This window comes from Dermacentor variabilis, chromosome 8 (genome assembly GCF_050947875.1).
Source record: "Dermacentor variabilis isolate Ectoservices chromosome 8, ASM5094787v1, whole genome shotgun sequence".
NCBI classification, from domain to species: Eukaryota; Metazoa; Arthropoda; class Arachnida; order Ixodida; family Ixodidae; genus Dermacentor; species Dermacentor variabilis.
Window position 1 is genome coordinate 97,636,169 of NC_134575.1, and position 27,751 is coordinate 97,663,919.

The 27,751-nt window shown below is 46.2% G+C and overlaps 1 protein-coding gene and 1 long non-coding RNA gene across 2 annotated transcripts in view; one reads left to right on the plus strand and one right to left on the minus strand.

Moving 5' to 3' along the window:
- Window positions 1–27,751, plus strand: part of LOC142590450 (uncharacterized) — a 118,802-nt gene that overhangs the window by 85,562 nt on the left and 5,489 nt on the right. Inside the window, exon 2 of the long non-coding RNA XR_012830150.1 lies at window positions 21,507–21,648. This is a non-coding gene — a long non-coding RNA (uncharacterized LOC142590450). The remainder of the gene's footprint in view (window positions 1–21,506; window positions 21,649–27,751) is intronic.
- The window catches only part of LOC142590437 (uncharacterized), a 162,148-nt gene continuing 135,861 nt past the window's right edge, over window positions 1,465–27,751 (minus strand). Inside the window, exon 4 of the mRNA XM_075702545.1 lies at window positions 1,465–4,793. Coding sequence (XP_075558660.1) covers window positions 3,553–4,793 — 1,241 coding nt within the window. The 3' untranslated portion in view covers window positions 1,465–3,552. The remainder of the gene's footprint in view (window positions 4,794–27,751) is intronic.

Here is a 27,751-nt window from a genome sequence, read left to right on the forward strand (position 1 = left end):
AACCGCTATTTGATTACTCCTGTCCAAATATCTGACCTGAACGATCGGGTCAGCTTCCCTTTAATGCGTTGAGGGAGCGTTGTGCATGTGATTCCAATGTGCCTCGTCAATAACAATGAAATTTTTATCCATGATTCTGCATGGCTCTTGAGGTTTTAGGATCACAGTGTGAGCATATGAACGGCGTTGGGTGCGCGTTCGCTTGTTTCTTCGCTGGATCGGGGCGTTTATATGTAACGGTTTTCCATGCTCCTTGTTCGCTGTCATCTTCGCGAGTAGACACCGAGTCCGAGTCATACGCATTAAACTATGGCGTTGCGTTGCCGTTGTAGTGAGCGACGCCATGACGAAACGCAGCCTTGGGTTTCGCTGCTGCAGCTGCAGCTATAGCGGACAGTGTTCCGCGTGCGCGTTTCTGCCCATGCTTGGCGGTGGGTACAATGAGGAGGTTTGAGACGAGTAAATCATCGTACTTGCCTTTGCTCCCTCTTGGTGGCTCAGGATCAGCAAGTGGAGCGAATGGATTCACGTCTGGACGCATCGGCGTCTTTCTCGAAGCGGTGGTGTCCACCATGGCATCGGTCGAGGTGCTCGTTAGGGTTAGCGCATTCTCTGGCATGAGGGCGTCTTCAAACTGCTCTAATTCCATGTCCTCGGGTAATAGAACATTCAAAGCTGCCTCTGGGTAATCCATAACCACGGTCGATGCGACTTTTGGGCCCCAAGGCCCAAAGTAACAGGAGGAAGACAGTGACTGTCGGAGATGAAAATGCACACGTCTGTTCAACTCGGCCACCCGGTGGCGAGTCTCCTATGCCCATGGGGGTGACATTTATCATACTTTTGCTTCAGTTTGAGGTTCATTTCTGTACACATAGTGTTTTAAGTTTTCGAAGGCTATTAGAATATAGTTGTATTGACAAAGTGCCTACTTTAACGTATCAAATATTTGCATGCCCTTAATCGAAACAGTAAACCCTTGTATTTATTATCTTAAAAGCATGTCTTGTACACAATTTTGTCGGTGAGGAAATTCCTGATGAGAAACTAGTACAACTGCAATTCAGAAAGCATCTTTTTCAAATTTCGAAAAACAGGATTGGCTCAATTTCAATGCTTCCGCACACAAATGTATTAAACAGTGCAGGCTTATATGTTCAATTCAATACGTAAAGTTTATACAAATATTCCCACAACTATATGTCGCACTAGTGCTTATAGAAATGCTGGTACATTAGTTGAAATAAAATGTAAGAATGACTTAAGCATGGTGGACTTGACATTCGACTCAAACATAGATTACTCATCTATGTTACTTATAACAGGCTCCTTTTGTGTTAATAATGAAGTTCCAACTGCGGTCATTCAACTTCTCTTGCAGCCCCAGATATAATAAAATGCTAGCATCCCTATATTGCATGCCGTCAATAACTTATTGAAATATCAAGAACAGACAACGAATACTCACCAAACACTGGCATTTATTTGATGCTCTGATGAAACACAGTGGAAAGCTAGCTTACTGAACAATCAATTCCTCTAAAAAAGTACCTATTTGTAAAAAAAAGAAAGGCACGAATAGAATAAAATCAAAAGAATCCACGATGAACCATGTAGACCAGAACCAAGAGCCAACAAATACATGAATTGGTCTAAGAGAACAAGTTCATATGTACCAAAGAGAACACTGAAAAAAAAACAGCCTAAAGAACACATCATTTAGACATCTGTAGTGTAACAATTATTACAGTTAACGTACATAGTTTGTAGGGGCATGCAAACAGTAATTTTGAAGACACGAATGAACATCAATTACTTTTCAAATAATGAAAAGCCACAATATAACAAAGCAAATAGCTGTTTTTGCCGACTCCTTTTAATTAAAGTTTAACTGTATTTTGACTTTTTTCTCAGCTACAACGGCTTTATGTGGGTTCTCATAAATCCTTTTGCTCTGTGTTCCATAACGTGTTGAGAGAAGATCTAGAGAAAATATGGTAACCCCACAAAAGTGTTTCAGAAATGCATTAAGAGCAAGCTTCAGCTTGGGGGCTCCCATCTACATACATGGGAAAGGAGAGATCATTTTTCTTGACAACTACTGCACGAAACCAGATGAGGTTTGTTGCATATAAAACAAATAGAATGTAGTGACTGTTGGTAGTGAATTTTTTATTTAGGCCATCAATCTTTTAATAGCTATTGTTGAAAATCACGAAGTTTAAAAAAATGACACTATCAAATTTACAACTTTGGTAACTCAGCAATGAAAAATACTGCAATTCTGTAAAATGCTCCAAATAGGACACCTAAAGCGGACAATATTTAGGTATGAAAGCGTTAAAATAAGCCACTAATAAATGAGTAGGACATCTGCAAGGTTCCTGTAAACAGTGTAACAAGTTGACAAGATATACGTTGATACATCAAATTTGTCTGCTTTGGAATATCTAGCATATGCAGTTTACAGAGCTACGATATCTATTCCAGGTGCAGAGTTAAAAATTTATGAAGTTCTGGCTCTACCTTTTTTAAAATGAAAAATCTTTGTAAATTCCTGTTATAACATTCAGGCCTTCAAACTAAATTATCCCTCCAGCAGTCACCAGAATTTAGCTTTTTCTCTCAAATGCAACAAATTTCGTTACAATCAGCCCACTGGTTATTTCAGAAAAGCATTTCTGCGTTTTACATGTATTTGAATAGGCGGCATCAAAGTTGGGCCCGAGTTAAAGCTTGCTCTCAGGAGCATGCGGAGACACTTGTCCCACCTGATGCAGTAGAACAGTACGTAACATGCCACACGAATGTAGATTTTTAATTCATACTCTAGGTCAACGAGATTGTTAAACTACCCTACAGTATGGAAAAATGGAACAAATTGTTTTTGTAACAGTGTATTTGCCGAATAGTGCATTGCAGTATGTTTTGTGTGACACATTTGTTTTCATATATGTATAATGTGCATTAGTAATTAGCGTTAATTCTTTCGGTTTCAATTGTACGTGAGTATACATTCTGTTTCACTTGAATTCATTTTACACATATATGTATGTATATATTATATATATGCATTATGTCTGACACTCGTGTTATTGGGACTTAGGCAATTCTAGCTTAATAAGTAATACCTAACCCTATACTCTGTCACTGCTTGTTAAAAAGGGCTGCGGACCTTGTCAAGCCATAAAAGGCTTTCGGTTCGCGGTCCTCAACATTGTGGTGTTGAAAATATAGTGAATTGAATAGAATCATGGTGCTGTGCTCTCCAAGTATGTTCAAGTGATGAGGACCTGAAGCAGGCAATGCAACTATATGGCCGGTCACTTGTATGAATGCACCGGTGTATCTTCAGGGCATTCTTCTACGAGAATCACTGAAGGCAGAGTGGGCAATGAAATGGCTTCTCGCCTCATGTGTTTCCTAAGGTTGCCCTTGTGTGAGAATTTCCGAGAGCAAGAAAGGCACTGATATGGCTTCTCGCCTGTGGGTGTGCAGGTGGGCTTTCAGGTGACGCTTGATTGAGAAGCTCTGAGAGCATGAAGGGCACTGCTATGGCTTCTCGCCTGTGTGGGTGCGCAGGTGGGCTTTCAGGTGGGCCTTTTGTGAGAAGCTCCGAGTGCATGAAGGGCAGTCAAATGGCTTCTCGCCTGTGTGGGTGCGCAGGTGGGCTTTCAGGCTGTCATTTCGTGAGAAGCTCTGAGAGCATGAAGGGCAGTCAAATGGCTTCTCGCCTGTGTGGGTGCGCAAGTGGGCTTTCAGGTGGGGCTTTCGTGAGAAGCTCCGAGTGCATGAAGGGCACTGATATGGCTTCTCGCCTGTGTGGGTGCGCAGGTGGGCTTTCAGGCTGCCCTTTTCTGAGAAGCTCCGAGAGCATGAAGGGCAGTCAAATGGCTTCTCGCCTGTGTGAGTCCGCAGGTGGAATTTCAGGCCGCTCTTCTGTGAGAAGCTCCGACTGCATGAAGGGCAGTCAAATGGCTTCTCGCCTGTGTGGGTGCGCAGGTGGGCTTTCAGGTGACCCTTGATTGAGAAGCTCTGAGAGCATGAAGGGCACTGATACGGCTTCTCGCCTGTGTGGGTGCGCAGGTGGACTTTCAGGCTGCCCTTTTCTGAGAAGCTCCGAGAGCATGAAGGGCAGTCAAATGGCTTCTCGCCTGTGTGAGTCCGCAGGTGGAATTTCAGGCCGCTCTTCTGTGAGAAGCTCCGAGTGCATGAAGGGCAGTCAAATGGCTTCTCGCCTGTGTGGGTGCGCAGGTGGGCTTTCAGGTGACCCTTGATTGAGAAGCTCTGAGAGCATGAAGGGCACTGATACGGCTTCTCGCCTGTGTGGGTGCGCAGGTGGACTTTCAGGCTGCTCTTCCGCGAGAAGCTCCGAGTGCATGAAGGGCAGTCAAATGGCTTCTCGCCTGTGTGGGTGCGCAGGTGGGCTTTCATGTGGCCTTTTTCTGAGAAGCTTCGAGAGCATGAAGGGCAGTCAAATGGCTTCTCGCCTGTGTGGGTGCGCAGGTGGGCTTTCAGGTGGGGCTTTCGTGAGAAGCTCCGAGAGCATGAAGGGCAGTCAAATGGCTTCTCGCCTGTGTGAGTCCGCAAATGGACATTCAGATAACACTTGTGTGAGAAGCTCCGAGAGCATGAAGGGCAATAAAATGGCTTCTCGCCAGTATGGATGCTGGCATGTGCTTCCAGAAGAAATAGTTTATCAGCCACATAGTCACATAGCTGACATCGGTGGAGGCATCCTTGCTTTGAGTAGTCAAATTTGGCAGTTGACGCAGAAATTGAAGGCCCCAATGCTGCACAAATAAAAAAAGTAAATAAGAGTTTTTAGGAAATGCCAAAAACGAACACCGATGCTAACTTTATTGACAAGCTATCTTTTTCATTTGATTTGGGAGATCTTCATGGTGACATTAAGCATGATGAAAGAAAGAACTAATGGTCATTTTTATTTACTCAATATTTCTGCATTTGAATGCTTCATGACCCTGTTTGTGAAGTCCACTTATAAAAGGAATTTTTCAGAAAGCTAAAGAATTACAAAGTGACAGAATGTGGAGTGCTTGACTACTCTCTCCTATGACCCTTAGAGAACACTTCAAAAATGCTTTGACCAAGCCTGCGCTCATACCTCAATGATAACTTGACGCCCGGTAACCACATTAGGCACTTGCAAAATTTGTTATGATTCGCTGGCACAACAAATTTGTTTTATATGAGACTTCATCAGCGAGTTTCTTCTTGACCACACAATGAACTTTGGCTATGTTATCGTAAGTTGAGATTGCAAAGAGCCGGCTAGGAAATTCCGCAGTTTTCGTCACATAACCTGCCAACACCTACAACCCGCGTCCTCTTTCAGAACAGCCCAGAAAGAAAAAAAGAATAATATGCGTCTATAACCCAAGGCAAGAACTGCCTACGCAACCCCTAGATGTTTACAAAACAGCATCCATTTGGGGATAAACCACTTGTCCATGTCATATCTTAAGCCAATGACTGCATTACTGTTTCCGGAGACGGGAGTTGGGCCGGTGAGCACGGCCTATCGTGGCCCAAGTTCTACTTTTCCAGCACCATGTGCACTATTCACTAACTGCTAAATGCAAAATGGCGACCAACACAGAGGAGGAAAATGACCGACCGTGCAGTGCAGGAGAGAAGGGAGATTCAACACACAGGGGTGAAAAAAGGGTGGGATTCCCCAGGAGATAGTGAAAGTATGAGTACTTGAAACCCTTGCCCTGAAGTGTGGCTTTGGGGCAGCGCACGCTGTGTTGTCATGGAGTGAAGCTTCAAATCTGAATTCCAGTAATTCACACCCCGATCCTGACCTTACAGTAAATTTTTTACGATGTTTGGTGCAGCTTAGAGATGCAAAAATACGGCAACTTCTTTTGGAGTGCGCTCTGCTCCTTGTGCTCTGCCATCGCAAAATATTGGCAAATGATTGCTGGAACTGACAAGGAATGGTATGCTCCCTTTGCAAAGCACAGTGGATTTTAACACACTAGCAGGTGAAGGTATTGTAGTATTTGCGAATGGAGGCACCAAGCATCATCGGTGGCTCCGAAGGAATGACACACACACACTAGTTTCATATCGTGCCCAACTTACCCTTGGGTTCCAGCGAGGGTGCTTATATATATATATCTGGCTGCCTTGTGCCACTAGCACAAGGCAGCCAGATTGAAAAACTGACACAGTGAGACACACACGAACGTCAACTTCTTCCTCCGTGCTGGCACAGAACTGGCGCCGAAGTGCTCCCGTACAACACACTTCGGAACGGTGCGGTGGGTTGCGCCACCAACCTCTTGCTATTTTAATGCCCAATGTCCTACCTATGAATTCCAATAAACAAACTTCGTGAAACCCTATTGTGAACTTTGTTTTTGTACGCCCTTGTTGTTTCTAGTTTACCTAACTTTTTCCAAGCTTCAAGTCGCCTTTTACTAATCTCCGTTCCGGACATGGTTATTTTCCCCCTGCTCTTGATGAACCCAAGGGCTTCAAGGACGCTAGTGATTCCTAAATCGACCGCTGCGCAGATATCTTCACATTCTAATATGCCTTGCTCCATTGCTCCATGCTTCATTCCTCTCCATGCTCCTCTCACCGGCGGCACCTCCTCTCCTTGCTCCAGCAAGGAGAGGAGGCGGTGGGTTGCACCACCAAGCGCTTGCTACTATACTGCTTAATATCCTACCTAGGTTAAAAAAGAAAAAAAACATGATTTCCCACAACCAAATTTTCTGACCCCCTATTGTGAACTTTGCCTTTGTACATCTCCGTTTTTTGTCGTTTCCCTACTTTTCTTCCACCAATTTTTCTACCACCTCTTACTAATCTCTATTGCGAACATGTGTACTTTTCACTTACTCTCGCTGAACCCAAGGGCTTCAAGGCCAGTGGTGGCTACGTCAACCACTGGGAAGATGTCTTCACATTCTAATACAGTCGAACCCGACTATATCGAATCCTTTTACATCGAATTATTCTATATATCGAACAATTTCTGGACACGGTATAGTTACAACGAGTATATATTGGCCTCGAGTTCCACCACTGGAAAAGCTGGCGCCACCGTCGGCGTGACGTGCTAGGAGGGATCACGTGGGCATAGCGGCCGCTTCGGCTGCTTCGGGAGCGCCGAAGCGAGCTGAAAACGAGTTTTAATTCCCTCGTACGCAGCGGTCCTCATTTAGTGGCGAAATTTTCCCGCTTCGAGTGTCTCCTTTACAACGCTTGAAATCACTACAATAGGTAGTGGCTGCCTTTGAAGGCGCGCAATATGGTAGGCTACTGCTCGGTGCCGCAGGGCCGGACGCACGTAACGGAGGTCGGTGTCAGCCTTGTTCAAACGTAGCCGCAGGACAAGAAGCTGCGTGAATCTTGGCTCGCGAAACATAAAACCGGCAAACAGTCATCAACTACAAGTCGGGTATGCAACAAGGACAGAGGCGAGGAAGATTTCTGCTACGGCGCCCGGTCTGCGATGTTCTGAAAACGCGCACTGAGACGCTCGCCCGAGTCCGCTGTCCTAATAATGTCATGATGGTTTGGTCTATGACCTTGTCAATCCTATAGATACTGGAAATTTCAGTGGAGTGGAAAGGCGGCGGTAAGAAGCGCATTTAAAAAAAAGCATGGCATATGGTCATGTTTGTGTTATGAATTAATGCACTAGATTACAAAAAAAAGAGCAGCGGGAAATTGCACGCTGAGAACTCCAGTGCGACGCAACTCGAGAAGTAATATTGAAAGGTCAAAGAATTTAGAAGAAAAAAAAAATTGAATCGTCGCGACGGCACATCACAGTCCCCGTAGGCGTCGAAATCTCAACAATGAAATCATTTTTGAACGGTTCTGATAGCACCCACGCAACAATGGTTGCTTGTATACTGCCATATGCTCATATTCTGCGGCCTAAAGCTCATGGCACGGGGCGAAAACGCGCGCGCGGAGAAAGCGAAACAGTGTGCGGACAAGCATGCAGACGCGCAGTCGGTCGCTGCGAATGTGCGCGATCGCAGCATTGAGGCTTCGTTCTATTACGCTCCATTTAGTTATACAAACACTATAAGAACATATTTCACATAGTTTGCTCTCAGCGTTTACCTACCTTTCACGCAAGAAGCCGGTTCGGCAGACTTCATCGCGGCGACCGCGCGCAGTGGCGTTCACTGTACGTATTCGGTAAAGAGAGAGCATCTGTAAACGATTGTGTGCTTTCAGTTTGCCCAAGATTATTATTTAGACAGTAAAAAACTTCTCTCGTTTCGAAAGTACTTACAGAAATGTCCGGGAGAGCTCGCGCGTGGTGTTTTCAGTGAGCGTTGACAGCAAAACCTATGAGGAGCGCGCCGCGTGATCCCGCATACTACGCCAGCGAGGCGCTTCCGATAGATGGCGACTCCGTAACTCCTCGCTGCCAATAGCAAAAATTACGCTTTCATCGAACAAAAATAGCAGCGACTCCCGATATATCGAATGTCGCTTGGCAGAAAGTGATCCCGGAAGCTGGCTTTCCCTCGTGGTCACAGAAAAACTCGGCGGCGCGGCTCCAACCAACCGGTCTCCTTAACGTGACCACGCTGCCTCGGACGAGCCATCGACATCCCCCTGCTAAATATGATCCTGGCCCGCCCGCAGCGCTTGCTCAGACAGCCAACCAGAGGCTCTTGTGCTCTCGTTGTGCAAAACGCTGAAAGATGCCGAAAGTGCGAGTTGTCTTGCTGCTTTTCTGGTTCACTGTGTGCGTGCTATGTGGGCCTTCTCCCACAGTGTTGCTGTGATGAAGCGGCAGAATTCGCCCTTTGTCGTGAGGCTCGAAATCATAAATCGGGTCAAACGCGGTGAGAAGTCGGATATCCCCTCAGCGTACAAGATTCCGAGGAGCACTCTCATCACGATCATGAAGAATAAGGGGGAGATTAGGGCTAAAGCGGCCAAACTCGCGACCCGATGCCTGTGGCGTGCACCGTGCACAAGTCCGGTGCTTCTACACGAATGCAGAAAGTTGCGGCCTCAGCTGCTCTAACTCCTTAGACAATGTGGAAAAGTGCTTGCGTCGTAGGCAGCGAAATCGCTCCAGCAGAAGAAAAATATAGGACTATTTCATGCAAGACTAAGCTAGTTTCATTAATAAAGTAATTTTATAAATAGAATGTGCTTTTATGACATCCAATTATTTAGCAGGCTTATATCGAATTATGCTCTATATCGAACTGATAGGCATTTTTTTGCGAATTCGTTATAGCCAGGTTCGACTGTAACACACGCTCTATCGTTTCCCTACTGTACCGCAGCAAACACATGCTTCTTCTTCCTTCTTATATCTCGCTTTATAAGTGCGTGTTCCAAGGCATTCTGATCTCGCTTCAAAATGTAATGAGCTTCCCTTTGAGTTATCATAAATTGTTTCTTTTCTGATTTAGCTTTTTCCTCTTACGAAGTTACTCATGGTAAGTTTCTTTTTTCATTGCAACCACCCATGAAAATATTTCAGTTTCTGACTTTTCGCTTGATGTTCTTTGTTGCTGTGTTCCTCACCACACAGGCCGCATACTTGCTGGTAAGCTTCCTAGTTCTTTTACTCCACTATGAAGGAATGTTATTCTTGTACAAACACCTGAACACTCTCCCAATTTATTCACTTTCTTCCATATTGCTCAGTTGTTATTCACGATTAATTTGTGTGCGAGCTTCCCTCACCTCAAAACTTGTCCAGCCCATATCACTCTGGATAGCTTCATCTATAGTCTTCCCGTGAGTGCCCAATGCAAGGCGTCCTGCTGACATTTGGTTCCAATCGAGTCCTAATTGTATCCCTGATTTCAAGCAAACAACCGCATTTCCAAATGTAAGTCTTGGAACTATTAGATCTTTCCACATACCCCACAGCACCTCGCACCTATTGTATCTCCCTAGTGCTCTGTGTTTCGTTATGGCCGCATTTCTCTTCCCCCTTACTTTATTATTTTTTTCCTGTGTCTCCTTACATTTATTGCCTTCATTTATCTGTATACCAAGGTGTTTATATTCTTTTACGCAAGATATTTCCTGGCGCTGTCTGTCACTGTCTGTTCGCTGTTTTTAATTAATACTATTGCACCTCATTTTTTAACACTACATTTCAGACCTAACTTATGGCCTTCCTGTCCACAGAATTGGCCAGACAATGCATGTCACTTTGCGTGTTAGCTAGCAACGCAATGTCATCCGCATAAAATAAACCTGGAAGCTGCTGCTCTAATACTGTACCGGCCTGCTCGTATGAGAGATTAAACCCAATATTACTTCATTCTAGCCCTTTTCCCACCTCGCCATGAACATCATAAACAGCAGTGGGGATAACGAGCACCCCTGCCTCAGTCACATGTTGATATCAACCTTCTCCTCGCTCCTCATCCCTTCCCATTCATCGCAAACTGTATTTTCTAGGTAAATCACTCTTATAAGCTGTAGACAGTCGTCGCCTATGCCTTCCTCTTTTGGGGATCAACCGGCACCCCGCATGCCACCATGTTGAATTACGCTGGCTTGAGGCTTGTTTGGAACCGCTGGTGGCTTCAATTGGATTGGTGTCGCAGCTAGGTGTCATGAGCCGCCACCCGATTTCAAGGGTTAAGCCTTATCCATCCATCGATCGTGAACGGTTACCATTGCCACTTGTGTGCAGCGTGCGTCTCCCGGGATATTCTCGCCTTTCGGAAGTGAATTTTTGCTGTGTGTTCTCGACACTATGGCCCCGCCTCACACCTCTCCGCCGAACTTTGCAAAGAAGAAACGCGGCAACTACACCACCTTAACTTTGGAAAAGAAAGCTGCGATCATTGAACTCATGGAGAAAGGACGGACGCAAGCTGACGTGGCGAAGCAGTTCCAGCTGTCCAAGCAAGCAGTTTCAGATTACATCCGAAAGAAGAGCAAGATACTGTCTGCCTTCGAGAATTCACTCGAAAGAAAAAAACGGACTGCAAGGGTGATCATTTGCATCTGGAAGACGCATTTAAATTGGGGCTTAAAGGGGTGCGGACGAAGAATCTTCCAGTTTCTGGTGACACGCTTGAACAGAAGGCCAAAGATCTCGCCATCAAGATGAACATTGAGGACTTTAAGTTCACTGACGGATGGCTGCGCAGCTTTAAGAAAAGGCATGGAGTATCCTTTAAGAAGATGTGCGGTGACAGTGGAGCCGTCAACCAGGCAGGCTGTGGTGGCACAATACTGCCGCAATGATTTGATCTTTCTCCTGCAAAATTACAGCCCTGACGACATTTTTAATTGCGATGAAACGGTTTTATTCTTTAGGATGCTGGACCGTTTGCTGTATTTCTCAGGTGATCCAAGTACTGGAGGGCGGCTCAGCAAAGAAATAATTACGGTTACGGTCGGTGCGAACGCGACCGGTACCGAGAAAATTCCACTTCTTGTGATTGGAAAGTCACAAAACCCCAGGTGCTTCAAGGGCCCCAGAAACCTGCCAGTATGGTACATGAGCAATTTAAAGGCATGGATTACGCAATCATCATTCGAGGGTTACCTGCGCCGCATGGACGGAATGTTTCGATCCCAGCAATGCCAAGTGGTGATTTTTGTCGACAAATGTGCAGCCCATGGCGCTGCAGACAATCTGCAAGCCATCCGGCTGGAATTTTTGCCCCCGAATACCACGAGTTGGCTACACCCCGTGGGCCAGGGCGAGATACAAAATCTTAAAAGCGCTCTACCATGCTAGTCTGCTTCACCGCACAATCCTGTGCATCAACAAAGAAAAAGTGCACCCCGTGAACCTCTTCACGGCAGTCTGCATGCTTGCTGATTCGTGGAAGGCCGTTCAGCCAGCAACGATAGCAAATAGGCACGGTGGATTTTGCGCTGCTGAACCTTCAACTGTGCGCGGAGCCTACTGACGACGAGAGCGCGACACAAGTGCTCATGCTTCAAGAAAATGATTCCGGATCCGATGATGAGTCCTTCAGCTGTCCTCAACCAACGACATCGGACATTAACAGTGCGCTGATGTTGCTGTCAAATGTGTATGACGAGAGGTCGACCCTCGCGCAAATACAAGCGGATGTCGTCGCACGGAGGTGCAAAATGAGGCAACACACAATCCGTGACTATTTCAATGTTGATCCGCAAATATAAAGTTCATTTTCCCCATTCACAAGTTTTTTCGGACTGTTGTCTTATTCGGACATTTTTGCCATCCCATTGTAGTCTGAGAAATCGGTCGGCGACTCGAAATATAACTAAGTGCAGCATTTCGACACAATTTCACATGTTGTTATAGTCATTCACAATATATATATATATATATATATATATATATATATATATATATATATATATATATATATATATATATATATATATTGTACATAGAGAGAGATAGAGAGCGAGAAAGAGAGCACAGATCGTTTGTGGTTTGACACTCCCCCCACTCAATGAGACATAGTTGGTATACCACTGTTACCACTTCCGTCCTGCTGGTGTCAGTGATGTTTGCGGCGGATGGACGTGTTTTTCCAGGGCCCCGTGGCTTCGACGAAAACATGGCGAGTTTTTTGTACATGCTTTGAGCTTGCTTCTGTTTTTGATTTCCTGATTTTTTTAGCCTTTAAATAGTAACTGACTCGTTTTCTTTTTGTGTATTTTTTTTGTGTGTGTGTTTTGTGTATATTTAGTTCTGCAGGATAGCCACAGCACCCATTCGCGAAACGTGTTTCAACACGTGCAACCGTTTTGGGACGTTAGCCTTTGTAGCTTTTATATAGTAGTTTGGAAGTCGCAATACCATTAGCTATTAGTGGTTGCAGTCTGTGTGCATTGGTATCGGTAGTACTGCTTTGGTAGGACAGTGAGAGCGTGTTTGAGCACGTGTGAACACATTTCGTACCTTAAGTCTGTGCGGCATTCATTGCTTCTAAATCATTGGTGATAACTACTTTGCAGCATTTTAAGGATCTAGATTATGTGCGTATAGGACTTTGCTAGAAGGCACATGCTCTCAAAGCTTCGGTGTTTGTATTAGAAAAAGCGAAGTGCAACACATGGCAAGAAAGATGGTAAAGCGTGCAGTGTACAGGGAGTCCCCCAAGGTAGACAAGGGGCCGGATGAGAATAGGGAGGAAATAAAGTCAATCGCCAGACACTCTGATGTCGATGCTAGGATGGACAAAATGGAGGCTTTCCAGGATGAGCTTGAGAAACGGGTAAAAGAGCTGGAGCGTTATGGACAGAGGGTGGTGGAAAAAAGACCAAGCCGCCGAAGAAAAGCTGCACAGGGCCGCCATCGTGAAGGAGAATGGTCGCGACAATGCAAAGCAGTCTGCCAACTTGACAGGAGAGGGAGTGTCAACAAAGCACGTGGAAGGTATGCAAAGTAGGGTGCGAGTACCTGGAAAGAGCTTCACCTAACTTGATGCGACCACAAATGAAAAGCAGTAACACAGAGGTCAATGCCCCTTGTCAAGTCCAAACCACACAGAAACCTCCCCCTTTCTCCTTCCCACTTTCAATAAAGTTTACCACCACCACGACCAGAAAAGCATGACAAAGGGAAGCAGGGAGAGGCCTTGGCAGTAGGAGAGAGTGAAAGGATGATTATCGCCGGCGACTTAAACCTGGCTCCGTGCTCAGAGGCAACTGTGGAGAGGGTGAAAGCTGAAAAAAGAGTGGCAGTAGGGATATTTCCAAGAGTGACATTAGGCACTGCCATGGAGCAAGCAAAAGCAAAGCTTGCGGGAATAGCCCACGGACGCGACCTTGTCGTAGTCACAGGTGGGCTAAATAACGTCCCAAACAAAAAAGACAGGACTAGCCCAGCCATTGGCAAAGGAGGCAAACGACTTGCGTGAGCTGTCCCCACAGGTGCAGATCGTGGTGTGCACGGTGCCGGATGTGCCTGCACGTGAAAGTAACGTACAAAGAGCCATAGTGGCTACTAATGGGGCTATATGGACTATGAGCCGAGAGAAAGGTTCCGACGTTGTACAGGGTGTCTACCAAGTTGACATTTCCAAATTCTCTGAGTTTTCCAGGTTTTCCCTGAGTGCCTTTGCAAGATTCCCAGAGTGATGCAGAACTATGTTTTATGTCAAGAAACCATATCACCCGATGCTGTCACTCTCTAGTAAGCATATGAATTTTCTTTAAAAAAAGAACGACTTAATCCAATTTGAATACTAAGGAGTAGTGTTTATGTAATGCAAAAAGAGAATAGACGGGAGGGGTTAGTAAAAAGCACAGCAAATAAAACGTCTTTGAAAAAAATTGCAAATCGAGTCGGACATACGAAATACGAAAGAAAAGGAGATGCATACAGAAGCAAATCTTTTCGAATATGAGCTATTTCTATCAATTTATAGCAAGCTCAGAGGTATGAGGCCCGAAATTTGTCACAATTTAGATTTCCAACAGCTCGTAAGTCAACCTCCACTGTCCTAACATACTCTCAGCCCGAGCATGACGCCTCAGTGTTGTGTTTCACTGCTATAAAGGGTTTATTTTGGCTTGGATGAGGAACACCTGTATCTCGGAATCAACCAACATTGTTTTTTGAGCTCAAGCTCCTTCAAAACGGTGGCAGCACGCTTCCTTTCCCGTTCTTTCCTCAATGCATAGGTCCTTTCTGTTCTTGTCCTCCTTCCGCCACTCGTTCGCCCCACGGACCATTTAAAGCATCATCTTGGTCAATTGCACAGTCCACGTCCGATTTTCCGAACTCCCTAGGGACCGCCAAAACGTCCGAAAAATCGGCCCGTTGGAAAAAATAAACGCATGTCATTTACTGCCCTTAAGGGCTCAAACCGCCATAGGCCATTCGAAAACGCTCTGAAGGCCTGTCGGTACATGTATTCGGCATATCGGTGCTCGTACTGTGACAGGGGAGACTGGGTGTACGCGTGTATAATTAAAAAATACATACTGCGTCCGGTGGCATAGCCGCTTCCCACGCTTGTTATGATTCACTGCAATACTCTTACGCATGCTTCACCAAGTAACATTTCCGTAGGGAGGCGAAGCTGATTTTCGGGAACCGGCATTATGCAACGCACTGTGCTTTCCAAGCTTCTAAGCCAATTGCGAAGACCACAAAGGCGGAGTCCATGGCATTGCTGACAGCAGCGAATTCTTTCAATAAAAAACACGACACCCAATGGCAAGAAGCTTCATAGTGAACGTCGAAGCAGCTGGGCCTAGCGTTGCTGCAGTGGTGGTTACGGCTGCCAGCGGATCTGCATGCGAGAGCGCCGATTCGAGGCGGCGAGGTAATCAAAATGGCAGCGGTGGTGGCTTCGATTAACGCCGTTTCGGACGTGCGGTTAAGGCAAAACGTCTGAAAAATCGGACGTCGAAGAGTTCTTGCGGTCGAAATTTTTGACGTTCTGATAAATTGATTCTATGGGCTACGTGGTGGTGCCGCGAATCCATCCAAATTATCGGGAATCCAGAAAGTCGGTTGTTGACTGTACACTGGAGACTCCTCCAGCCGACGACAGACAATCAATGACGATTCATTACGATTCCTGTCTGTTACTCGAGCCAGCATTACCACGACTTTCGACCATTTCAATAAAATTACAGCAAATTTTCCCTGAAAGAGGCACAAATTCCGTGAGTTTTTTAGACTACTCAAAATCCCTGAGAATTCCTGGTTTTCCCGGTTGGTAGACACGCTGTTGTAAACAGGGAAGTGAAAAGGTGTGGTGGTTTCCAGCGAGACGGGGTCTACTTCAACCACAGGCTTGGAGGAGAAGTGAGCTGGCGACTTGCTGGTCGTGCGGTTGCTTTTCTAAGGGGCCCACGGAAGATCAGGAGGCCAGTGTAAGTAGTGATGAAAAAGGTGCCCCTAAAGGAACCTCGGAATAGCATAATTGTAAAATAAAAGCAAAAGGAGGAAAACAAGAAAGAGAGCTCGCCATGCAAAGGCTGCATAAAGATGCAGGCCGGCAGAAGAAAGGAGACATGGGTAGAGATTGAGGAGCAGTTAAATAAAGAACAAATAGGGGTGTATTCGGTTACAGAAACACACCAATTAGAGAATCGAAAGAACCGCCAGTGATTGAGAATTATGTTTGGGAAGTGCAACAGAAATAAATCTCAAAGAAAGGGAGAGGGATTCGGACGCTCATCCATCAGGGAGTGAAATGGAAAATAATAAATTCGAAATGTCAAGAACATCTATGGTTGTCATGTACAATTAGTGGAAAGAAAACTTAGCTGCAGGCGTAACGAACTTGTGGACTGGAAATAATTGCAGAAAGAAGAATCAAGAGTTAGTGGAATGTCTAAATGCCAATATCAAGGATTTCGGGAATGGTGCCCAAATTATTCTATTAGGTGACATGAATTCCCACATAAAGGATCTATATGGCTATACTAACAACAATGGGAAGTCAATGCTCGATCTTTGTAAGCAACATAACCTCATTATCGTGAATACAGGGCCTAAATATGCCAGGCAGACAACGTGGGAAGCGCAAAACCGGCTTTCGACAATTGATTACTGCCGGCTGATAGAAGGAATTCATGATTAGTTGAGAGAAATGGTCATTGACGAGGAAGGGTATAGTAGCATAGGCACTGACCATAAACGCGTCATTTTAAAGCTGGTTAGTTAATTTGGGTTTAATGGCGCAAGAGCGACTAAGGCCATGCTGTGCCAGCCACAAGATATTGTAACGTGCGGAAAAACACAGTTGAAAGAGGCTACATACAGGGTATTTACACCGGAGCCAGACCACCAGGCCGACACTCGCCCGCGAAAAGGGCACAGACCTACTTCGTCGTCGTTCTCACGGCGGCTCGTCCCTTGAGCATCGCTCGATGATATCGTAATAATACCCCCCAGCGCAAAAGCGCCATCACGGTGCTGCTAAATATCAAAGGCGCGTGGAGAGTTGTAGGGTTTGAGTCGGGCGACGTGGACAATGTCAGTGGTCGTCACAGCGGAGGACGTAGTGGGCGTGTCTAGAGTGATTTCGTAGGTGACATCAGTTACTTGGCGAAGGACACGATATGGGCCTGTGTAGCAGGAAAGCAGTTTTTCACAAAGGCCAACATTACGCGATGGTGACCAAAGCAACACGAGGGCGCCGGGCACAAAATGGACATCACGGTGATGGAAGTCGTAGCGTTGCTTTTGTTTGCCTTGAGAGACTTGTGAGGTGCGCGCAAGTTGGCGAGCATGGTCAGCATGGGCGATAACATTACGTGCATAAGCGCTAGTTGAACCTGTGATAGACGGAAGCACAGTGTCCAGTGGTAGCGTCGGTTCACGGCCATACAAGAGGTAAAAAGGCGAAAAGCCAGCAGTTTCAAGACGGGATGAGTTATACGCAAATGTAATGCAAGGTAGAGCCTGGTCCCAGTCACCGTGGTCGTCTGAAACGTATTTAGGATGCATGTCTGTAAGGGTACGCTCAGTGAGGCTGTTCGTTTGAGGGTGATAGGAAGTGGTAAAATTATGCTGTGTTGAGGAGGCATGCATGATGTCGTCAATAATTTTGGCTAAGAACGTACGGCCACGGTCTGTTAGCAATTGACGCGGAGCACCATGAATCAAAATGTTATCATGCAGGAGGAAGTCCGCAACATAAGTTGCGCAACTAGTCGGAAGAGCGCGGGTTACGTAGCGGGTCGCGTAGTCTGCCGCGACGGCAACCCACTTGTTTCCTGATGTAGCCTCTGGAAATGGGCCGAGACGGTCTAAGCCGACACGATCGAAGGGCTCGGCAGGGATGTCGTGCGGCTGCAGGTAACCAGCGGGGGGCTGGGAAGGCTTCTTGCGTCGTTGCCAAAGTTCACAAGCGGCGACGTAACATCGTACAGAACGGGCAAGGCCCGGCCAGAAAAAACGGCGCCGTACACGGTCACAGGTTCGAAATACGCCGAGGTGTCCTGCCGTTGGTGCGTCGTGGAGCTCTTCTAGAACGGTTGAGCGCAGGTGTTTAGGTATGACAAGTAGGAACTCAGAGCCGTCCGGATGAAGGTTACGATGGTACAGAGTACCGTCGCAGAGGACGAAGAGGCGTAGAGTGGAGTCGGCCAGAGAGTGTTCAAAACGGTCGATGAGTGCTCTGATGTAGGCGTCACGACGTTGTTCGTCGGCGAAATGAAGCAGCTGCGACACAGAGAATACACAAGCAGCACTGGTAATATTGGAGGAGTCAGGGTCGTCAACAGGGTAACGCGACAAGCTGTCAGAGTCTTGGTGCAGGCGGCAGATTTGTAGACCACGGAATACAAAAACTCTTGTGCAGCAAGGCATTCTCGTTCCGTAATGGAATAGTTGCGCTCCGATGGTGTGAGGAGGCGGCTCGCATAAGCAATAACGCGATCCTAGCCATGCTGACGCTGGGCTAAGACGGCAACTACGCCATGACCGCTGGCATCTGTACGTAATTCTGTAGGGGCATCAGGGTCGAAGTGGGCGAGAATGGGTGGTGAGGAGAGAAGAGTGACGACACGAGAGAATGCGGCGGCTTCTGCAGTACCCCACGAGAATTGTACGCCTTTCTTCAAAAGATTAGTGAGAGGTCTAGCAATTGCCGCAAAATCTTGAACAAAACGGCGAAAATACGAGCATAGCCCGACAAAACTTCGAACGTCTGCGGCTGTCTTCGGAACCGGAAAGTCTGGGACAGCGAGAGTTTTATCGGGATTAGGGTGTAGTCCGGAAGCGTCAACGAGATGGCCCAGAAGAGTAATTTGGCGGCGGCAGAAACGACATTTCGACGAGTTAGGTTGCAGCTTCGCCTTTCGAAATACATCTGTCCTTTAGAAGAACCCCACCTATATATACTGTGGCGAGGAAAGCATATGTCGCCTTGAAGAAGACAAGTCCACTTGTCGAAACGTTGGCTCCTGCACTCATCTTGTTCATGTTTTGCTCATCATCAAGTATAGCTGTTAGACGCTCAAGGTGAGTGTCGAACGTGGGCGAGAAAACGATGACGTCGTCGAGGTAGCACAGACATGTGGACCATTTGAAACCACGGAGCAAGGAGTACATCATACGCTCAAAGGTGGCAGGGGCATTGCATTATCCAAACGGCATTACATTAAATTGGTATAGGCCATCAGGTGTGATGAACGCGTTTTTTTCTCTGTCCATATCGTCAACAGCAATCTGCCAGTATCTAGAACGAAGATCAATAGAAGAGAAATAGCTGGAACCGTGGAGGCAGTCAAGGGCGTCGTCTACACGTGGGAGCGGGTACACGTCCTTCTTAGTAATGTTGTTCAGATGGCGGTAGTCTACACAGAAGCGCCGCGTGCCATCCTTCTTCTCAACCAACACTACAGGTGACGCCCAGGGACTCGAAGAAGGCTCAATGATGTTTTTGTCTAGCATTTTGTTGACTTCACTTTGAATTACTCGGCTTTCCGACGCAGAAACTCATTACGGTCGTCGGTGAATAGGAGTAGCATCGCCAGTAAGAATCCGATGCTTGACCGCGAGCGTCTGGCCTAAAGGGCGATCGTCGAAGTCAAAAATATCTCTGTAGGACGATAATGTTGGTAAAGGTCTTCAGCCTGCGCAGAAAACAGGTCCGTCGCAACCATTTTCTGTATCTTGGGATCGGCGGCCGACGCTGGCACGATGGGCCTGCTAAGCTCGCAAGAAGCATCGGTCAATAAAGTTGCCACGCGATGGTCGCCGAGGCAATCAATGTTGGCAAGGCAAATACCTTGCGGTAGAATTTGCTTTGCCAATCCAAAGTTAAAGATAGGCATGAAAGTGTGGTTCGCAGTAATAGTAAGTATAATGTGAGGCACGGTAGCGTCATACTGTAGCGTAATGTCGGGCAGAGGAGTGACGAGGTACTCGCCATCAGGGACTGGTGGGGAAGACATGAGTTCAATATAGGCTATTGATTTTGGCGGCAGGCGAATAAAGCCGGTGGTGCATAGGCGGCACTGGGGTGTGTCAGAAGGTTCTGCGAGAATCGCCAACTCCAGGCGAAGGGTACTGGAAGAGCAGCCAATAAGAGCAGAATGCGCGGAGAGAAAATCGAGGCCGAGAATGAGTTCGTGGGGGCAATGAGCAATCACGGTGAAGAGAACAGTAGTGTGGCGGCCGGCGATGCTGACACGTGCCGTACACATGCCGAGGACAGGCACAGTACCGCTATCCGCAACGCGAAGGACGCGTGCCGACACTGGGGTGAGGAGCTTCTTCAGTCGTCGTCGGAACTCAGCACTCATAATAGAAAGATGCGCACCTGTATCGACGAGTGCTGTCACAGGATAGCCATCAACGTCAACGTCAAGAAGGTTTTGGTTGAAGTTGAAGTTTATTTACATCGCCAAAAATTCAACGATGCGGGTAGGCCCGGGCAAAAAGTGAACACAATCACTGTGTAACGTGAGCAGAGGATTTGAGGGCAGGGTCGACAACGCAGCTTCACCTCCAGAAGCTGCAGTGCCTAGTTTTCCGGCTGGATCCGGGAGGCGATAGGCGACGGAGAGAAGCGACGGGTTTGGGGCGAACGAGACTGATGGCGTCGAGGTGAGGGAGAGCGGCTGTAGCGAAGGTTCGGTGCAGGAGCATCAGCGGCAATGAGTTCATGGCGGGTGGTATAGGGAACAGAAGGTCCAAAGGGGCGGGAATGAGCAGCGGTGTATGTCCGAGGAGGTGGTGGCCATCGGTTGCGGCAGTGACGAGCGAAGTGGCCGATGCGACAGCAGTGGAAGCAGATCGGCCTGTCATCAGGGGTACGCCATTCGGACGGGTTGCGGCAAGATGTGGCAGAAAAGGTCTGCCGGGGACGAGGAAGGCTGCTAGAGAACAGGGGAACCGTGGGTGGAGACGTTGAGACACATGTTCCAAAATTCCTATCTGACGACGGCCTGAATCGGCGCAATCGTGGTTGCTGGTGGATCGGCAGGCGTAAGCGGAGAAAGCTGGCAAATAGGCGGCCTCGAACTCGCGGCGAACAATACGGGTTACATCGTCACAGGGGGTGGTCTGACGCAGTGGACCCTCACATGTCGACGTAGCAGCAGTGTTGTGTAGCCACATGATGTGTGATACGGCGGCTCTTAGCTTGTTCAAGGCGACGGCATTCTTTGACGATGGCGTCGTTAGTCGAGATGTGACCGAAAACAAGCAAATTGAAAGCATCGTCGGCGATGCCTTTTAGCACATGCGACACTTTATCTGCTTCAGACATCGTATCGTCAGCTTTGTGGCAGAGAGCCAAGACGTCGAAGATGTACGAAATGTACGGCTCTGTAGATATCTGAACACGAGACGCAAGAGCCTTTCTCGCGGCAGCCTTGCGCTCAATGGGGTCGCCGAACGGTTCCCTGAGCTTTTCTTTGAAACTGTCCCAAATATTTATCTCGTGGTCATGCGTTTGGTGCCACCCGCGTGGGCTGCCGTGGAGATAAAAGATGACATTGGCGAGCATGATCGTTGGATCCCAGCTGTTATTAGCACTGGCGTGTTCATAGAGCTTGATCCATTCGTCAACGTTCTCTCCCTCCAGGCCAGAGAACACACCAGGGTCGCAATGTTGGGCAACCTTGATGATTGGAGCAGTCGGACAAGCCGAAGCCGTTGCTGAGGCGGGCTCGTCACCGGGAGGCATGGTGACAAGCTCGATGTACCGACCCCTCCGGAGTTCCGTGGTGAGGACGGGGATCGCTGACCTCCACCAGAATGTTACATGTGGAAAAACACAGATGAAAGAGGCTATATACAGGGTATTTACACTGGAGCCAGGCCACCAGGCCGACATTCACCCGCGCCAAGGGCACAGACCCACTTCGTCGTCGTTCGCGCGGCGGCTCCTCCCTTGAGCATCGCTCGATGATATCGTAATAATATTAAGAAATCAAATGTTCAAGCAACGAAAGCTGCATTACTTTACAGTCTGTGCGAAAACATGTTTCTTCTAAAAAGCTCAACATATCAGTGAAAGGCACTAGTGGATCATCTCCAAATATTGAGGCGGGGTGTAAAGGTATGTGTAAGTTATTGAGATTCTGTAAAAGCTTCCATCTCTGTGTTTCAGTATGTGGACATGTCATAATAATGTGCATTACTGCATGTGGTTCACGGCACTTCTCGCAAGTTAGCGGGTTTTCGTTTTGAAGTAGAAAATTGTGCGTCAGATGTGTATGCCCAATTCGGAGTCTGCATAGGATCACCTCATAGAAGCGTTGCTGGTGACTATATGACTTCTGCTCGCCAAGCAAGGGTTTTATTATCTGTAACTTGTTATTTATGCAAAAGTGCCATTCTAGTTGCCACATTGATGCCAGGGCCTTATGAATCTCTTGGATGTTGTCTGTGTGTGGAAGTGTTGTTTGTCTTATGCCTTCTTGTGCTGCATTGAATGCGCATCTATCTGCTGCTTCATTCCTTGGTATCCCAACATGGCTTGGGACCCAGGAGAATCGTATGGTTCTTCCGTATTTATTATAGGCCATAATGTTTAGGATATCGCGAAGCAGGGGTTCAGACACGGAGTTAAGGTTTAGAGCTCTGAGTGTGCTCAGCGAATCGGTATATATGATAGCATTCATCTGCTTGTCGGCGGTAAATTTTTTTACTGCCATCCATATCGCATAATCTTCAGCAGTAAAGACAGAAGTAAGATTATTTATCCGAATGCTATTTTCCAAATTTTTTGTTATGATTTCAACACCAACGTATTGCCGTGTTTTAGAGACATCAGTGTAAAATTCTGTGTAACTTTAATATTTTTCTTGAATAGCTCGGAACTCTTGCATTATGTGCAACGTCCTTTTTCTTTAAATGTGTTAGTGTCCAGTCACATAGCTGTGAAAAGTTGTACCAAGGGGGGCAATCTTAGTGGCCTTTCAGCAACCTGCAGGACCTGATGAGGGACATCATAAGTCTGACAGTATTCTTCGTGTCGTAAGACAAGTGGCCGAACCGTGTTGGGTTGGTTTCTGTATTGTATCCATAATTTTCATTGTGTTACGATGCTGTAGCATATATGTTGTGGTGATTACCAAATTCTCAGTACATAGGAAAGTGTAAGAGCGCTCTGCAGTGCTGTAAGGAATGCTTATTGCAGTCAACGTACCGTATTTACTCGCATAATCATCACACTTTTTTGTCAAAAACTTTGACGCAAATTCACGGGCGCGAACATTATGCAGGTTAAATGTCCCGTGAAAAGAAACATTTTCTTTTTTCATCCCGCATTTGCTGCGGGATAACAACGGGTCAACAAGCAGGTGGCTGCCGCTGTCAGTGCGGGACATCAAAACAAAAATGGCGGCCGCCAGAGCAAGCCGAACGCGCCGAACGCAATTATTTTTCTTCTCTTAAGTACATTACGTGCATTGAAACAGTTTCTTCCTTATCAGTAATGAATAATATCGTTAATACCGGCAAGTTTGCGACAATAACACAGCCATGTCCGCTTTGAGTGGACAGAAATAGAGATGGGCGCGCTTAGCTGACAGAAACCCATGGCAGGCATGCTGCGGAAACTGCAGCATTTGTCTTCACTGCTATCCTAATAAGGTAGGTTTCTGCTAAGGGTGGGTGAATATCTTAGCTGTGCTAAAAGTGTCAGCATATGAATAGGGTAGACTTCTAACAAATCAGTGCAAACGTGGCCACTATCGTTGCCGCTCGCGATTTGTTGCGTGCCCACGAGTGCAGACGAGAAGAATTGAAAGGTGCCTTTTATCTTGGTGTTTTTGACCAAAACCATTATGATGCCTACAAATAATAAAGCTCAGGCATGTTCGGTTGTAGCCTTTTCTTCCATAGAAGTGCGGAAAGTGATGAAAGGAATGATATGGGGCATCTGCTTAAGAATGTTGGGTGCGTGCAGACCGCTTCATAAGTGTTCAAGCGTCGTTCGTGTAGCACTCGACAGAAAATAAGTGCCATCATCATTAGCTAGACTTAGCACACGGCATATCGCTGCAACAAGTTCGGGGTGCGATAATTACGCAAGTGCAGTCATTATGCGAGTAAATACGGCACAAACTTGGGACAGGCGATGTTCTGTAGGCACCGCTTGCCAGTCGTAGGCCGAGATTGTGAACTGGATCAAGTCGCTTGATGTATGACTGCCTAGCTGCACCATAAACCACAATACCATAGTCGAGGATGCTACGTATAAGGGACCGGCATATGTGTAGTTGACAAGTTTGGTCAGAACCCCAGTGCTTGTGCGATAACACCTTGAGGATAGTTAGTGCTTTATTTGCTTGAATTTTAGTTGTGTTAGTGTGGGCTTCCTATGTTCAGCTTTGTGTCAAACGTTATGCTTAAAAATGTGTGGTCTTCTTTGACTGTTAACGTTGTACCATCCGATGTGAGAACTGGATTGCAGTGTAACCTTCGCTTCTGGGAGAAGAGAACTGTAACAGTTTTCTCTGCTGAAAAACGGAATCTATTTTTGTTAGCCCATTGTGTGACTTTATTTATCATTATTTGTAGTTGTCTTTCACAAGTGAGTAGATTTGAGGCACGGCAAGCCACTTGCAAGTCATCGACATATATTGAGTGCATAAAAGAGGATGGGATGATCTTATTAGCAGACTTCATTTTGAGTATGAAGAGTGTCGTGCTCAGAATGCAACACTGTGGAATGCCATCTGCCTATGTAAATGTGCATGAAAGTATTGTGCCGAGACGCACCTGAAATCTTCTATTTGTCATAAAATCAGACACAGTTTAGCATTCTGCCATGAACTCCCAAGTCCCCCAGGTCTCTTAAAATTCCATACCGCTACGTGGTATCAAACACTTTTTCTAAATCGAAGAAAACTGCGAGACAGTGTTGTTTGCGTAGAAACCTATTACGTACTTCATGTTCTAGTCGTACGACGTGGTCAGTTCTTGAGCAGCCCTTTCTGTATTCGCAGTGGTGCATGTCTATTAGGGTTCTTGATTCAAGGATGAATGCGAGTCTTATGTTTATGATACTCTTGTAGGGTTTAGCTAGACAACTTATTAGTGCAATGGGTCTGTAGCTGCTTGGGATATTGCGGGTTTACCTCATTTCAAAAAAGGCACTACTACTGCATTTTTTTCGATCTGTAGGCATTACTCCAAATTCCCATATTTTGCTGAAAAACTTAAGAAGTGTTTCTACTGATGCTTGAGATAGGTGTGCCAGCATTGTGTAGTGGATGTGGTCAAAACCTGTTGCCATTTTCTTACCGGCAAAGAGAACTCTGTTCAATTCTTGAAATGTGAGGGTGTTATTATAAATTACATTTGAAGAACCTGTATTGGGCAGTCTCTGTTTCTCCGCCGAATCTTTATATTTTTAGAATGCATTTGAGTAGTTTGCTGAGCTGGAGACGTAAAAGTGTTCGCCTAATAAGTTGGCCTGGTCCTGTAGTATTGTTTGTGTGCCTGGACATGTAAGTAGTGGTACTGTTTATGATGTGTACTCTCCTTTAAATTTCCTCACCTGGTCCAACATTCGTTTTGATTTGACTCTACTATTGATTGAAGATATGTATTTCTGCCATGATGATTTCTCTGCCTTTCTTCAAATAAATCGTGCTTTGGCTTTGGCCTGTTTGAAATTTAAAAGGCTGCTATAAGTGGGGTACTTCCGTAGGATTCTCCAGGCCTTATTTTGTTCTTTTTTGCCTTCGGTACACTCGTTTGTCCACCAGAGATTTAGTCTTTTGCGCACAACACCAGATGACTGGTGTATTGCCTTTTCTGCCACTGAGATTATCTCAGTGATCTTTTGGTTAAGTTTGTCAATGCTTAGTTCTGGCAAAAAGACTTCCAGTTTTGCGTACTCTATAGAAACCGGCCACTCAGCGAGCTGTAATTTCCACCGGCATGGCCTAGTGACTAAGGTTGGTGGTGATGATAAAAGTTTGATAACTGCGGGCAAGTGATCACTACCATAAGACGTGTTGAGGGCTTCCCATCATTAAAAAGAGATGGTGAGCAAAAAGCTAAATCTAAACAACTAAAGGTGTGGGAAGTCGGTGAAAAATACGGTGCACCTGAACTTAAAAAGCAGACATCATTTGACAGACTCAAATCTTCAAGCGGCTGCCCTCTTTGGTCAGTTTTGATACTGCCCCAAAGAGTACAGTGAGCATTAAAAGTCCCCTACTAAAATAAATGGCTCCAGTAATTGACCTGTTAAATTTTCTAAATGTTTAGTAGTAAAATGGGTGTAAAGCAGAATATACAGTGAACAAATGGTGATGGTTTTGTGAGCTATAACAGTGACAGCAACGGCTTCTATGTGACTGTTAATGGGAACTTCTCTAGCTGCAATACCGCCCTGCAGAACAATGGCTACACCACCCGAAAGCCGGTTCACCTGAGTACTGTCGCGCCATACAACAGTGAAACTTTTAAAAATATTTTTGTTTTTCGCTTAGGTTTGTTTCCTGTAAGCATAAGGTTAGAGGAGAGAAGTTAAATAACAGGTCTTTGATGTTACCTAAGTTATGTAAGGCACCTGTGCAATTCAAGTGCATAATGAAAGACATTATGAAATTTAAAGGTAAAAAATGGCATTCCGAGTGAATAGGAGATAAAGATGTTAGGTAAGATGGATCTAAAGGAGGCTGACACAAACAAACGACAACCTTTAGGTTATCGCTTTCTGATTTAGAGTGGTTATTGGGACTTTGTCCCTGTTTAGGTGCTCGAGAGAGCGCTTGTCCTTCGGCGTTGATGACACCAGGGTCTGCAGGCCCTTTGACGATGATGGAGCAGCATTGGTTGCTTCCACCACGGGGGTGGGAGGGGTCACTATGGGACCACTGTGCATGGGCTCGGAGGACTTGTGAGGCCTCTGTGACGCTGTCCCCACTTTCATCACATTGGCATAACCACGTCGCAAAAGGTACGATAATCGCTTTCTGGCTTCAAAGAACGAGATTTTTTTCTTTCACGGTTAGTGCAATTCTTTTTCCTTTTTCCAGCAAGGGCAAGACTGAGTAAGCTGGATGGTCTCCTTTGCAGTTAATGCAATGTAGGGAACAAGTGCAGTTGCCAGATTGGTGATCATTGGAGCTGCATTTAGCACAGGTTGTTTGGCCTCGGCATGCATTTGAAGCATGTCCGAACTTTTGGCACTTGAACCATCTGGGGTTCGGGATATATGGTCTGACATTTACTATTACGTACCCTGCATCCAGCAAGGTAGGCATTACAATTGTTCCAAAGGTAAGCATAACATGTTTTGTCGGAATTTCTTGGTCGTCTCTAAGGATGACAATTTTTTGTACTTTGGTAACGTTTTGTTCTTGGAAACCTTCCAGCAGTCGCTCATCGCTCAAGCCAATAAAGTCTTCATCTGTTATCACACCCCTGCTTGTATTTAGTGTTCTGTGTGGTGAAATTGTCCCTGTCACGTCGCCAATACTAGTAAGTGCCGAGAGCGTTCGCGTTTGATCTTTGTCATTTAGTTCTAGGAGGAAGTCCCTGCTAGACATTTTTGAGACATTGTACGTAGGTCCGATTTCGTCTTTTAGAAACTTGGCCTCTAGGAATGGGGAGACCTTTCTTACTGGTATGTTGTTTTCGCTGTGGACAACATAGTACTTGGGAAATGATTGGGCGTTGCTCTGAAAAGAGAACTGGAACGGTGCGGCAACTTTTAAGACGCTGATCATAGACAGAAGTTTGTGTTGCCATAAGAAAATGTATTTGTTCGGCAACAGTGCTAACTGCCCACCAGGGAGCTTAACGAGGGGACGCGGCAGAGCTTGTGTTCAAGCCTGCACGACGCCAGCTGTACGCCGTCAC